Source organism: Psammomys obesus, unplaced genomic scaffold, assembly GCF_907164565.1.
Source record: "Psammomys obesus unplaced genomic scaffold, mPsaObe1.curated_primary_1811, whole genome shotgun sequence".
NCBI classification, from domain to species: Eukaryota; Metazoa; Chordata; class Mammalia; order Rodentia; family Muridae; genus Psammomys; species Psammomys obesus.
The window spans coordinates 329,095-343,946 of NW_026591497.1; the positions used below are offsets into that span (position 1 = coordinate 329,095).

General features: G+C 52.2%; 2 protein-coding genes across 2 annotated transcripts in view; one reads left to right on the forward strand and one right to left on the reverse strand.

The window, feature by feature from the left end:
* The window catches only part of Pi4ka (phosphatidylinositol 4-kinase alpha), a 124,458-nt gene extending 122,535 nt beyond the window's left edge, over positions 1-1,923 (forward strand). Inside the window, exons 52-55 of the mRNA XM_055610278.1 lie at positions 225-384; positions 1,179-1,268; positions 1,495-1,578; positions 1,679-1,923. Coding sequence (XP_055466253.1) covers positions 225-384; positions 1,179-1,268; positions 1,495-1,578; positions 1,679-1,730 — 386 coding nt within the window. The 3' untranslated portion in view covers positions 1,731-1,923. The remainder of the gene's footprint in view (positions 1-224; positions 385-1,178; positions 1,269-1,494; positions 1,579-1,678) is intronic.
* Positions 1,924-1,993: 70 nt separating this feature from the next.
* On the reverse strand, positions 1,994-6,168 carry Tmem191c (transmembrane protein 191C). Its single transcript, XM_055610280.1, has 10 exons — positions 5,655-6,168; positions 5,390-5,513; positions 5,260-5,310; positions 5,111-5,188; positions 4,883-4,939; positions 4,740-4,799; positions 4,558-4,622; positions 4,407-4,479; positions 4,239-4,279; positions 1,994-4,153 (listed from the first exon to the last, which is right to left on the reverse strand). Exons 1-10 carry the CDS (start codon positions 5,807-5,809, stop codon positions 3,949-3,951), a joined length of 909 nt encoding a protein of 302 aa, XP_055466255.1. The 5' UTR covers positions 5,810-6,168; the 3' UTR covers positions 1,994-3,948.
* Positions 6,169-14,852: the final 8,684 nt, after the last annotated feature.

Here is a 14,852-nt window from a genome sequence, read left to right on the forward strand (position 1 = left end):
ACACTACTGCAGAGGTGGTCCGCCAGGACTTGGGGAGCTGGGAACTAGAATGGCAGCCCACACTCTCGGTAGACGTGAGAGCTAGTGAACGCCTCTGCTGTGGCCTACCTGCTTCCTGCCTGCTCCCTGCTTCTGTCCCTCAGAGAATATGGCCCATAGTGGCTGACACTTTCTCCTCCCAAAATAAACCATCTAACCTCAGGCAGGTTTTTGGGATTTTGCAGACTTTGGCTTCATGTTTGAAAGCTCACCAGGTGGCAACCTTGGCTGGGAACCAGACATCAAGCTGACAGACGAGATGGTGATGATTATGGGGGGCAAGATGGAAGCCACACCCTTCAAGTGGTTCATGGAGATGTGTGTCCGAGGTTACCTGGCTGTGCGGTGAGCCCATGGGCAATATGGAAGGGATGTCAAGGTGGGAAAGAGTACTCATGCCCTCTGGAGCAATCAGGCTCTGTGGCACTGAGAAGTCACCACTCCTATCAGGTGGCTAGCAGACACCTGCAGCTCCAGGTGCCTACGCTGGCCTCTTGAGGCACCTGCACATATACATGCAGACACTCAGACACATGAAGATAATCTTGTCTCAGTCACCATACAGCGCTGGCTGTCCTGGAACTTAACTATGTAGACCAGGCTGTAGAGCTGAGTTGGCCATTAAACGTTAGGTTCACAACCAGACAAGATAAATCTCTTTTTAGAAGTGAAGGGCTGGGGCCTGAAGAGGTGACTTTTCTAGAGGTCCTGAGTTCAATTCCCAGCAACCACATGGTGGCTCCCAATCATCTATAGTGAGATCTGGTGCTCTCTCTTGGCGTGCATGATCTTTTAAAAAAAAAAAAAAAAAGTGAAGGGCCTCACCTGTGAGAGTAATTCCCACTCTGAACCTCCAGCCAAATCCTGTCATGTGCCAGCACCCTGGCCACCATTTCACCTATGATAGAGACTGGCATCAACCAAATGTCACATGGACTATCACTGTGGCACATCCCACAGCGTCTTTGGAACCACCGCCAGAAGCCTGGCATAGTGGCACAGGGCAGCACCACTCAGCCTTACAGAGCTGTGCTAGCCTGGCAGAGGCAGGCAGCAGATTGTGTGGGAAGGTGGCAGCTGGACTGTGAGCAGGGCTCCCGTTCAAGCTAATTCTGTCCCCACCCTCCCTGTCTCTACAGGCCCTATATGGATGCAGTCGTCTCGCTGGTTACACTCATGTTGGACACAGGCCTACCATGTTTCCGTGGCCAGACAATCAAGCTTTTGAAGTAGGTGCCACTTGTGGAAGAGTTGTCCATCTGCTGGGGTCCTACCTAGAAACCTCTTATATAGCCTTGAACCCCCAGAGCAGACAGGGTTCCTGGAATAGCCGGGTGGCACTCAGCTCCCTAAGTAGTTGCTGGAAGGGTCAGGGAGCACACTAGGCCACACCAGGAGATCCTCCTTCAACTGGACTGATTCCCACAAATGCAGTCTCCCTTCATCTTTTCCCAGACATAGGTTCAGCCCTAACATGACAGAACGAGAGGCTGCGAATTTTATCATGAAGGTCATCCAGAGCTGCTTCCTCAGCAACAGGCAAGTCGCCCACTGTGCCTGAGCCGCCCTGGGGACAGGCAGATGGGGGGGCTCCTACAGATGAGCATCTTGTCTTCACTTTCTTTATTTGACCTTTCAGGAGCCGGACCTATGACATGATCCAGTACTACCAGAATGACATCCCCTACTAAGGCTGGTATCCCACAGCAGCTCACAATGTTACCATAGAAACTGTCTATGCTTCTAAGTGTGTAACAGACACGTGGAAGTTTGATGCACTTTGAGTCCCTGTTCACACTAGATACATTCCCTACTTGGTACATGAAGTGTTTTCTTGTGTAAACATAAAAAATTGGCATGGAAAAAATAAAATCCCAAAATGTACTGCTTTTGTTTTGTTAGCTAAGCACAAATTTGACCTGTGGTTGAGGCTGCCCTTGAATTCCTGGTCCTTCTGAGTCACAGGTAGCTTAAGTAGTCTTGGGGAATCAAATCCAGGGCTAATGGGTAAGCACGCCACCCCCAGCTATAGCCCCAGCCTATGACTGTCAGGACCAAAAAGAGCCCCCTCCAAAGGGGAGACCTTCCTAGCCGGCCTTTGTCTCCATATCTCTCTGAAGCCCCTACATGGATATGGTTATTTCTGTGGCAAGTCAAGCTCCAAATAGGTGCCAGTGTGGTCTCAAAAGTAAAATTTTAAATTGGAGCAGAGTCTGTAATTCAAATATTTGCCGGGCATGCACAGGCCATCCACAATAGATGGGAATGGTGGCAGGGTGAGAGTGGGAGGAAACTGAGAAAGCAAACAGAGGCCCAGGAGTAGCCCACACCTGGAATCCTGGCACCTCTCATCCTCGGTTTTCTTGTTTGCTTTTTCCAGACAGGGTTTCTCTGTATAGCCTTGGCTCTCCTGGAACTTGTTCTATAGACCAGACTGGACTCAAACTCACAGAGGTCCACCTGCCTCTGCCTCCAGAGTGCTGGGATTAAAGGCTTTCGCCACTGCCAACCGGTGGTTTTAGGTTTTTTGTTTTGTTTTGTATGCGTATGTGTGAGTGTCTGCGTGTTGTTTGTGCACCATGACCGTGGTGGTTTGACTAGGTCTGGCCACCACAGATTCATGTCTGAATGCTAGGCCCATAGGAAGTGTCAGTGTGGGAACAGGCTTTGAGGTCTCACATGCTCAAGCTAAGCACAGTGTGGCACAGGGTCCCCTGCTGCCTTCGGATCAAGATGTAGAGCTCTCGGCTCCTCCAGCACCATGTCTGCCTGCACGCTGCCATGCTCCCCACCACGACGATAAAGCACCAAACCTCTGAAACTGTAAGAACCAGACCCAATTAAATGCTTTCCTTTATAAAAGCTGCTGTGGTCATGGTGTCTCTTCACAGCAATAAAACCCTAAGACAGTGACCATACCGGGGCCTGAAGAGTACATCAGATCCCCTGGACCAAGAGTTACAGGATGTTGTCTTGTGTGAATACTGGAAAATGAACTGAGGTCCTCTTTAAGAGCAGCAAATGCCTTGTCCAGCCCCACCTAGTTTCCTGAGGTAGTCTCCCCGTTGGCTGGAGCTCACCGATTCCCACCTGTCTCTACCTTCCCACTGGAGGCAGAGGCCACTTGCATGCTACAAAACCTTAACAACATCAGGTTGTTTTCTCCAAGTTCAACTTTACCTTGTCAGGCCGCTAAGGCAGTCTGCAGTGAGCTTAACAGAAAAGCTGCAATTATTTAAATACCGGGGTTATAATGGCTCAGCATCCACAGCGCTGAGCTCAGTCCCCTGACAGAATAAACCACACCTGGTGGCTCATGCCCCTAATCCACTCAGGTAGGAAGATTTGTAGTTCAAGTTCCCTCTGCTACATTGTGAATTCAAAGCTGGGATGAGACTCCCAGCTCCAAATAAATTAGTCTAGAACTAATGTGCTGGATCAAAATTCAGCCCAGATTCATTTCCACTCAGCAGGGCATTCCTCATATACAAGCACGTTTCCCTTGAAGCCCACAGTGGCAAGCAGACGCTATCTAGTGTGTTCAGATGCTGTGGGCGAGTTTGGGAATGGGGAACTTGAACCAGCCCAGACGGAACCTCAACGGTGAGGGGGATCTAGAATAACTGCACATCCGGGGAAAATAATCCACGCCACGGAAGGCACCTGACAGGACAGCACCCATCCTGCCCAAAGGCAGGGCTGGCGCTCAGCGGTGAGGACTGTGAGAAAGGACAGCCCGGGAACTGAGCAGTCCGCCACTAACAGGCACCGCCTCTGTCCAGGTGACAAGGGGCTTGCTGGGCCCGTAGGAACACACGAACTCCACCCTCGTCCTTTTCACACAGGCAGGCACCCCAGAAACCACAAAAGAGACAGAGATGAAGGCGGCCGAAGCCGGCATGATGCGCTCTAGGCAGGCAGCAGTCCGCGCGCGCGCAGCTCAAGCAAAGGCGACAGCGTGTAGCGCAGCCTGCGGAAGACCGCATCCGAGCCTAGACTCGGGAGTCCCGGGCCGATGGCTTCGGGCTTCGCCAGCGCCACGTAGAGCAGAGGCAGCACCAGGAAACCCAGCGGGAGCAGCAGCAGCGTCTGTAGTGCGCTCAGCGCCCACAGCCTGCAGAACCACCAACGGACACATGGGTGCTGGCTCTGAGACCCCGAATCCGCACCGCCAGGACCGCCCCCCGCCAGCCACTCACCTGAGGCTCCCCGAGCCCGCACCGCCAAACAGCCGCTTTTCCTGCAGAGAAAGGGCCGCATACAGCTCTGCGCCGGGGCAGCGGCCAGGCTCTAGCCAAGTCTCTCCCGGAGAGAGCGGGTCACCCGAGGCGGACAGCGCCAGCCCACGCGCCCCAGCCCGCGCTCACGCAGTCAGCCCTGGCCACCTCCTCCATGAGTGAGCCCGCGCAGTCCTGCACCCGACGAGGCTGCGAGTCCCACCTGCCGGACAGGCGCGGAGATGGGCCACCTGGCCCCGCCTGGCGCCTTCTCACCGCCCTCCCAAGTCCCAGCCCTTACGGTTCCGAGCCACCACGCGTAGCCTCCAGAGCAGCCGCTGCCTCCATCACCTTGCCCTGCAGCTCCTGAAGGATGGCGACAGGGACTCAGGGCAGAGGACGCGGTACCAGGGGCTAAGGAAAAAAAGGGTTCGAACCGCGGGGCATTCGGAAGAAACCGCTCTCAAAAGCGAGGGGCCGCACCTGCAGAACGCCACTCTGCTCCTGGAAACTGGCCCACGCCTCTTCCGTCCGCCGAGCGCCCTGGAAGCCGAGGGGCTTGATGAGCTTCCCGCGGTCAGGCCCTCCCCACCAGCCCTCCTCTGAGCGTCAAGCGCCGTTCGCACCTGTCGCAGGTCCTCTGCCTGCATGGTGAATTTGGCCTCTGCCAGCTCCAGATGTTTCTTCGGGAGGACCAAGTGATGTCAAGAACCCGCAGGTCTCGCGCCTCTGTGCCTCCGCGGTTCGGTCCCTGGTCTTCGGGTCCGATGCTCCTCCCACGGTTCCACCCCTGGCACGATCCCGCCCACAGCCACGCTCCACCCACAGCTCCACCCCCGGCCCCGCCCAGGTACCTGCAGCGCCGCCAGCTGAGTCCCGAGCTGCTGCTCCGCTCGTTGTTGGCTCCGCTGTTCACCGCCGTAGTAGAAAAGCTGGAGACGGAGATCGTGAGCGCCAGGTTTATGGGACTTGGCGAGGGCGTGACCTGAGACACTGCACGTACCTGGCTGGACAGCTCCTCCCACTGTTCCTGCAGCTTCTGATTCTGCTGCTCCTGCAGACAGGGTCCGGGCTGGCTAGGTCTCTCCGCCAGCCTCGCCACCCCGGGCCCCGCCTCTTGCTCCTGCCCTCACTAGCTCCAGCCGGTGCTGTTCGGCGGCCTCCAGCAGCCCACGAGCCCGCTCCGCATGCTCCCGTGCCGCCTCGCGCGCCTCCCCTCTAATCGCTCGCGACGCTTGGCTTCGTCTCCGCTGCAGGCTAAATGGGGGGGGGGGGGGGTTGGTCAGGGATTAAACTGGGGCGCGCAGTCCTCCGGGAAGGACCAGCCGCCACCTGAGAGTCCCAAGCTGGGGTCCCACTGCCTCCAGCGAGGGCTGCCCACAAGCCTCGTCTTCGCACCTGCGCTCGCGCTCCCGCAGCTCGTCCAGGCGCGCGGTGAGGCTCTCACTCTCAGCCTCCAGCCCACGCACCAGCTCCTCCAGCTCCTGCTTCCGCAGGCGGCCATCACGGTTGTCCTTCTGCAGCTGCAGCAGCTGCTCCTGCGGTTCAGCCATGGCTTCAGCGCTCCTCCTCGACTCCGCGGACCTCCGCTGCCTGGGTGACCCGGTGGCCCGCGTCACAATGGGCAGCAGGGGGCGCCGGATTCCGACCTGAGACGGTCACGCCCGATCATTCAAATTTTATCAAAGCCCTTCCTGGTACGGCCCCCCCGTCGGTAATCCTATCTTTTGAGGTGTCGGGGACATGAAGATCAGGCGTTCAAGGTCATCCTTTGCTACATATTTATCGAGTTTGAGGCTAGCCAAAGCTACATGAGTACCTGTCTCAAAAAAACACAGCAAAAATATCAGTCACGATCGGATCCGTAGAAAGTTACTAAAGTTCTAAGGAAAGACCGGACATGATGGTTCGTTCCTGTAATACCAGGCTGAGCCGAGGAAATCACCTAGAGCTCAAGATCAGCCTAGCTATACAGCAAGAAGACCCTGATTCAAAAACAGAGAAACTGAACTACCACAGTAAATAATTAAGGGCTAACCTATAGCAGGTGTACCTCGCCTTAGATTCTGAACGACCAAGGCAGGGAATACTAACAGTTTGAAAAAACCGTTTATAATTAAGTTTGTCTGCCCCGTGCTTTGGAAAAATGACCGGTGTGGCTGCAGAGGTGGAGTTTTGCTAGCACGGCGCCTTCCTGAGTAGGGGTGACAGGGCCGTGGAAGAGCGGCGGGCATCTGGTGCTGGAATGTCATGGCATTCTCTCGTCTCCGCGTTTTAAGCTCTAGAAGACCATTATCGATTGGACTTGTGGAGCGGTGTGAGTAGGAAAGTGGGTGATGGCGTTTTGTGACCTGGGGAGTTCTGTTGCCAGCCTCGTCTTGAACTCAACCTGCCTTCACCTCCCTGGTACCGGGTTACACGCGAATTATCACCCTGAGCTTAATAATGTTTTTCTACAATTTGTTTTTATGTGTGTGTGCTACAGGTGTGCTGGTGTCTCGGGAGGACGACAGATGCAGCTGAAGGTGCAGTTCCAGCCCGTTGTAAGCCACCTATGTGGGTGCTGGGAACGAGATTCAGGGTCTCTGGAAGAGCAGCAAGTGGTACCCTGTCACCTTCCACATGGTGATAGAAATCTCTATAAATACAGTGTTCTGCCTACAGGCCAGAAGACGGAACCAGATCACATTGGTGGGAGCCACCATGTGGTTGCCGGGAACTGAACTCAAAACCTCTGGAAGAGCAACCAGTGCTCTTAACTTCTGAGCCATCTCTCCAGCCCTATAAAGAATTTTTTTTAAGATTTATTTATTTATTTTATGTATGTGAGTGCTCTGTCTGTATGTGCACCTGCGTATCAGGAGAGGGCATCCGATCACATTATAGATGGTTGGGAGCCACCATGGGGTTGCTGGGAATCAAACTCAGGACCTCTGGAAGAGCAGTCAATGCTCTTAACCTCTGAGCCATCTCTCCAGCCCTCTCTATAAAGATTTAAAGCTAATTTATTTCATAATTTGGAGGACATACTTTCCCAATGCTATAATAAATATTTAATAAAGCATAGTAGCTTCTTCCTGAGGGAGGCTCAGACAGGAATGTTGCTGAAAATTCAAATCCAGCCTGAGCTACATAGTAAGGCCTTATCTCAAACAACAACAAAAATAAGTGAGCTGAGGATATGAGTTGGCAGAATCCTCGCACACAAGGTGTTAGCTCCAACCCCCAGTACCACACACACAATCATTTCTTTAAAGGACTGTCGGATTGCTCTGGCTAACCTGGAGTTCCCCTGCTCCCACCAATATGTCTCACTAGAAGGCGAGAACATTCGGGCGCTGTGAGCACATTTCAGATTCCAGATTCTGGTGTGTCATCTCATGCACACACAGAATGGAAAACGCCACATCTCTAAAACCGTTGTGGCCCTGGTAACTTTGATTGAACTTGATTTACGTTTGCTGTACTGGGGATGGAGCCAAGTCTCCCCTCTGAGAACCGCACCCTTGGGCTTCCTTCTCTTCCCTTTCCCCCCCCCCCCCCCATTGAGACTCCTCCCTCAGCCACCGCCTACTCTGCAGGCCTTTCCTTCCTACTGGCCTTTGGGCAGCCCCCCTTAATCACTCGGCATACCTGGAGCTTCAGTGTTTATTCCGTTTTGCTAATCTAGGATTCTTTTTTCTTTTGTTTGATTGCTTATTATTATTACCTTTGAGGCAGGGATTCCTGTAGCTCATACTGGCCTAAAACTCAACTGTGCAGCCAAGAATGATCTGCTGCTCCTTACTCTCCCACCTCCCCTGATAGGTGCCAAGATCACAGGCTGCACCTCTGCGGCTGGCCTTTTTCTTAAGGTCGACATGTGTTGCTTTTACAATAAGAGAAAAGTAAGGTTCTTGCTAAGTAACCTTGGCTGGCCCAGGTTGGCCTCCAACTTGTGACGATCTTATCTCTGTGTCCAAAGGCTTGTACCAGCATCCCTGTCTAGAAGTCAGCAGAAGAAATGCACTGTACTATGCTAAAAAAAAAAAAAAAAAAAAAAAAGGTGAAAGTTGAGGCAAGATACAAAATTAGGACATGGGAAAGAAAAGGAACCTTTCCCCATCCTGGAATCTTTCACCAGCAGTCAACATTTGCTGTGGACACACAAATAAAAAATAAACCCTTCACCTAGAGATACTGAGTGCTGATTCGGTGGTGAACTAGGCTTAAGGCCTGACTGTCCATGACCTTGGGTGGGATTCAACAACAACATACACACACAACTTAAGCTTCACTAGTAGCTTTGCATTCCTGTCTCCTCAGCAATAATCCTGTTAGGGGCTCTTCTGAAAACACCCTGTGATCTCAGATCTTAGGCTCCTTGGCCAGGCTTTGAAGATAATAGCTTCAAATCCTACCTGTGACCTTTGTAAAGAATGACATTTGACCCTACCTTAAGAGCCGTTGTGCAGCGGTTTCCTCAGAGAAACTCCTCAAGACTCAAAGTTCTATGGTGAAGCTTAGAATTTAGGACTTAGGAAGTCAAGGGGGTTAAAGGGTTGGTGTTGCACTCCTTTAGTCCCAGCACTTGGGAGGCAGAGGCGGGCAGTAGGCTCTTGAGTTCTAGGCCAGCCCGGTCTACAGAGTAAGTTCTAGGACAGCCAAGGCTACACAATGAAACCCTGCCTCAAAAAAAAAAAAAAAAAAAGGAAAAGGAAAACAAAAGACTCAGAATGTTCCTGAAGCTTGGCAGAGGCAGGAGACCCTTCCTCAAGGTTACCAGGGTAGCAAGGCCTCCTGAGGAGACAGAGGCCAGCCAGGCTGCCTGGAGGAGGTTCAGCTGTCCCACCTGCTGTGCCCCCCCCCCCCCGCAGTGCGCCCCAGGTTTCCAGCGTTTGTGATCTGCTGCCCACTCCGGGTGGGCCTTGGAAGGCTCAGCTGTCTTTGAGCCATCTCTGCTCCTCGTAGGTAACCCAAATAAGCTCACTGGTTCACCACATTGGGCTTTGGCCGTGTCCAGACTTTGGCTTGCTTGTCGTTGGCCCCCATCTGAGGTCAGAAGACATTTGCTCACATCTCCCAGGGAATGCTCCCACAAGAAACTCCCACGTTCACACGTAGCTGCACCTTGCTTCTTTGAGGAGCCCACACCTGCGCTCTGAGGTGAGCCCTTCCCAGCACTTCAACTTACCTTACTCCTCACGCTTAAAGTCTGTATTACTATCTTAGGCTAGTGACATGCTCAACAAGATAAGCCCCTCTCTCAGAACCACAGTGAGAGACCGCTCCAGTTGTCCTCCGACTTCTACACATGGAGGCCATGGAACACGTGTGCCACTCCCAACATCAAAGACACACAAACAGCAAGCTTAATTTCATTTAATTTTTAATGTATATGGGTGGTTTTGTTACTTATTTTGGTTTGTCGTATCCTGAACTCACTCTGTAGACCAGGCTGGCCTGGAATTCACAGAGATCTGCTTGGCCCTGCCTCCCCGAGGGCTGGGATTCCCGGTGTGCGCCACCACGCCCTGCTGTGTTTGGGTGTTTTTTTCAGCATGCTCCTGCATCATGTACCTGCAGTGCTCACAGGTGCCAGAAGAGGGCACCAGATCCCCTGAAATGAGTTACAGGTGGCTTTGCGCTGGAATCCAACCAAGTCCTCTGGGATGTCCTGTTAACTGCTGAGCCATCTCTCCAGCCCCCCAGCTTTGCTTCACACTGGCCAATCCTGCAATAGTCAATGGCCTGAGCTGAGGTCCCTAAAAGATGAATGGAGACTCCTCAGTGACAAAGAAGCTGTGCCCCCTTCACCATCTCCCTTGACAACAGCAATGGAGGACTCAGCTGGCTCACCTTTGTCCACAACTTAGGAAATTGTGGCCATTTCCTGGCTACAGACTCAGGCCACAAACACCTTATACACAATGACACAGGCTGTCATTGTTGCTGGCCAGATCTGGCCCCAGGCTCCCTTCAAAAGGTAAAGGACTGCCTGGTCTGAGGATTTTCTCCCTGCGACCTAGGGATCATCTCCTGCCTGGAAGGGGATCATCAGTGCCCCAATCAGTACTAGAAGGCTGTAGTTGCTGGAAAAATGGTCAGTCTTCACCCTCCATAAGAGGACACCTTATTTCCTCTCTGGACACGTTAGCATTCCTCACTGCTTTCTCGTGCCTTCACCTTACCCACGGTTGGTTCTAAACTCTCTCCCCACTGTGACAAACATCTCAACCTGCCCTCCTCCATGTTCACCTCCACCAGGGTACCCCCAGGGCAGCTTCCGTAGACCTTGCACAGGCCCAGGACTCCCTTTGCTGCTCCCGCTCTGATTGCTGCAGCCTCATGCACAGCCTTCACACTAGCCTGTCCCCAGTTCTGTTGCAAACCACAGACCCATCTGTCCCACAGACTTCTCACTTATGAGTGGGAAGCCCTGGACTCAGCCTACTGTGACCTGCCTACTGTTTGCCCAACTCAGGGAGATCCACTTGACCCCATGATTGAGGAGGAGGATTGAGGGGCATAGTCCTGAGGAGAGTGTTAGCTGCCCCGTGCCACCCGCTTCTAACATCGACATAGCTTCAGACTGGACCACTCCAAACTCCCTACTAAACCTCCTAAACTGTTCCGGTTCCTTGGCTGTGACTTCTCGGAACACAAGTTCAAGTCAGTGCTCACTGGGCTCTAAGGTACAAGGACCTACTGCCTGCTGCTCCCTCGTCTCCCAGCACCACAAAACAACCCATCCTGCCCAGTTCGGTCACTGCACCCTTGGTGGGTGGCACTGGGCAGCCACGGGAACTCGGCTGGGATGGTGACCAGAACAGAAGACGACGACGCTGTATGTACAAACAGATTGGCTGCTTCTGCTACAGAAACCTGGCAAGCTGACTGAGGACAGAGGCTCCTGTTAGGAGAAGCTAGTATTCAAAGCCAGGCAGATGTGCCCTCAGGATTCCCCTACCTCTTCTCAGTACCCCTAACTCTCCCTGCAGTGACACAGCTGGGCATCTGTAAGGCCCACAGGGCCACTGGTTATCAAGGCAGGTGAGGGCCAGCCGAGCAGCCATCACTTTTTTCCACTTTAAGTCTCAGTAGTGTTTCCTATGCCTACCAAGGATGCTAGAGGCTGGTTGCAGCCTCCTACCTTAGGCTGTCTGAATATGACTTGACCCCACGCCATAAGCAGGTCATGGAGTTGAGGATTGTGGAGAATACACTGGGGAAGGACAGGAGGATCTGGACTCTGACCGGCCTCTTCAGCACCTAAGCCACACCTCACGAACCCCACTGCAGGCCAGTGGGCCAGCACTTGCAGCCTGTCACATGCCCAGATAAACCACCCATGTTCCCGTGCACCGGAGCTTGGGCTACACCTGCCCTCCAGTGGCCACTCCAGGCAGGTGGTGGTCTCATCTGCCATCAAAGTGAGTGTTATCTGTGGGCAGAGTCTCCAGGGATGTCACAATAATGGCAAGAAGGTGCTTGAAACTGTCGTCACCAAAGTCAAGCCTGGCTTTTACAGTCTCTCTGTGTGAGGGAGCATATGCATACCGCACAGCACACGTGACAGGCAAAGGGCAGCCTGCTGGATGTCTACTCTCTCCTTCCATTCGGGGAGGCCCAGGGATCACCCCCAGGCTTCGGCAAGCCCCTACACCCACCGAGCCATCCCAGCAGCCTGCAACGTGGCTTTCAAGGCCCTTTATTGAGCCAGCTGGTGTCCTATGCACCACCCAAGAGTCTAGCAAATGCCAGATAATTACCACCGTCCTTGTATGCAATGTTCTTTCCCCAGGACACCAACCCAGCTGCTCCTGCACCTAAGAAGCTGTAAAAGTATCTTTTATTTGCTAGTTGTCTCTGAGGCATACTGCCTCTGTCTGCTGAACTAGGCCTAGCTAGTCCTGAAAGCTTCCAGCCTCCATACAATCTGATCTAGGCCTAGAGTGTTTTCAGCCTCTGAGACTGCTGAATAAACTCACCCTTTCTAGTTCTTGCTGAACTCTGGCTGGCTGGTTCAACTCAGCTGTTCTGGCTCAAACTCCTCTCCCAGTTGACTGATTTAATCTGGCTTCTCTCTCCACCTCTGACTGAATTGCTCTGCTTGCCTTCAAACTTACTCTAGCAATCTGCTCTAATCTTCTGGCTCCATTCTCTGGCTTGTTCTCTCTTCAGTCTGTCTCTGTAAAACTCTCCAGGAACTGAACTGCCATGGACTCAACTCCACTGCACTGCCTTTGAACTCACTGTCAACCAAGCTGAACAGCGCTGACTGGAACTCAGAGATCTGCATGACCCTGTCTCCTGGATTAAAGGTGTGTCTGTATTCCAGCTGGATCACACAGAAGTCTTTGGACGTGATCTCTTCCCAGAGCAGCCATGTTCTGAATTAAAATTTCTCTACAAAGAGCAACTCTGAGTGCCCTTCTAATTCTAAAGGGACACTAGAGGCCTATAGTGCAGAGGTCAGCAGCATCAGGGCTGGCTGCTTCCAGGTTCTCAGCATCTTACTCAGGATTTAAGAAAAAGTACCAAAGTACCAAACTCACAGCGACAGTACAGAGTGGAGAGGAATGTGAGATCACAGGCAGCTAGATGAGGGAAGGTTCGCAAGGACAGTAATCTTGGATACAGTGAAGCTAGTTGCTGAGGGGCATAGTTGGGATGGTTCTCCATTTCAACTGACAGGCTGAAAGGTGTATTTACGTTATACATGCAGGTAAGCCTGTCCAGCGCATTATTAGAAGAGGGGTCACACAGATCACACCACAGCTTGCATATAGCACTTTCTAACATAGAAGCCAGCAATGCCGGCTCCTTGGTGCTGGCCTGAAGGCCACACCAGGGACACCCTGAGGTGATCAGCTTTACCTGTAGTCAGAAAGAACTGAAATTAATAAGTTGGCCTGGGAAGGGGGTTAGCACAGCACGACTGTCAGTTAAGGTGTACCGATGCCACACCTGCAAGGTTCACACTGGATCCTGGGAATGAGACATTTGGAAGTTCCCTTTGGGGGTTAGGGAAGTGAGAAGTGAAGACATATGAGGGCCCGAGTACAAATCCCCAGAACCCACATAAAGCCAGATGTGTGCATTTGTGTGAAGTCCCAAATGTGTGCATTTGTGTGAGAAACTGGGAAGAATCCCTAGAAGCCAGTCATGTGTTCACAGCAGCCAAGGATTTTAATTAAAAAATGCCTCCAACAACGTGGAAGGTGAGGACTAAAGCGAAAGGCTCTCCCTGCCCTCCACACACAACCTGGCTCACACAGTCACCACACCCACGGTGACACAGGCCTGTGTATACAGAGGGAGACAGAGCCAGACGGAGGGGAGGGGTTAAAAAGCAAGCTTCAGGGCCTGGAGATGGCTCTGTGGTTAAAAACACTTACTGCTCCTGCAGTAGCAGGACCAGACATTTATTTCCCCCACTCCATTTTGGGGGCCGGGGGGGGGTCACAGAAGAAAGACCAGGGTGGAAGGACCTAGCTGTGGTGCTCTAAGCAAGGTGTGCTACATAGAGCTCTGACCCCAGCACTCCCGAGAGTTCGGGAAGTGGAGATGAGGGTCAGAATTATGCTCTCCTCAATTATGAGGGGAGAGAACAGCCTGGAAGACATGGGATCCTAAGAAGAGTGCCTTGCTGATGGGACAAACCTTCAATCCAAGCATTCAAGAGGCAGAGGATCTCTTTGAGGCCAGCCTGGGTTACACGGGGAGTCTCAGAAAGAAAAATACCTCTTAATCATATAGTCCCACCAAGCACTGTTGCTTCCTCCCAACCTTGCTCCCTTCTGTTAAGTGACACTGTGTGGACATCCTTTACTGCAGGTTAGGCTTCGGCCCAGGCCCTGCGGGGAAGGACACTAGAAAAAAGGAAGCTACCCTATCCTGAACCATCCTCACCACTGAGTAGCCCCTTTAGAAGTGGGGTGCAGGAGCTTGTCAAAAGGCTCTTCAAATAGCCCCAGGAAAGAGCTGTTTTAAAACTCCTAGAGCATAGAGACTGGGCATAGCTCAGTGTAGAGAGTCTGATCACTACACATAAAACACCTTCACCTCCAGCACTGCAAAAGAAAACTAAAGGAAACCTTGACAGGAACCAGCTAAGATCATGTTTTTGGAGTGAGGGAAATGTCCTTAAGCTATGCAAGAGAGAGTTGAACTGATCACCAAAAATTTTTAAAGTTTTGTGGCTGAGAGATGGTTCAGCACCTAAGAACACTGGCTTCTCTTCCAGAAATCCTGAGTTCAACACCCAGAAACCACCTGGTGGCTCACAACCACCTATAATGGGATTTGATCAACTCTGTTTTGCATATGTACATGACTGAGGAGCTTTTGTATATGACAGACTTCATTTACATAAAGTACATAAAAATGTGTCTTAAAAAACGTTTTCTTAGGAAACAGTCATCGGGCTGGCCATTTAATCCCAAAAATGGGAAGCAAGAGGCAAGAGAACCTCTGAGTTCAAGCCCATCCTGGTCTACAGGACAAGTTCCATGGCAGAGAACACTATCTCAAGAATGGATCGGGGTTCAGGAGAGAGAGAATACATGCATGCAGATAAGGCAGGCATACACACAGCACTTGGAAGGATACAAT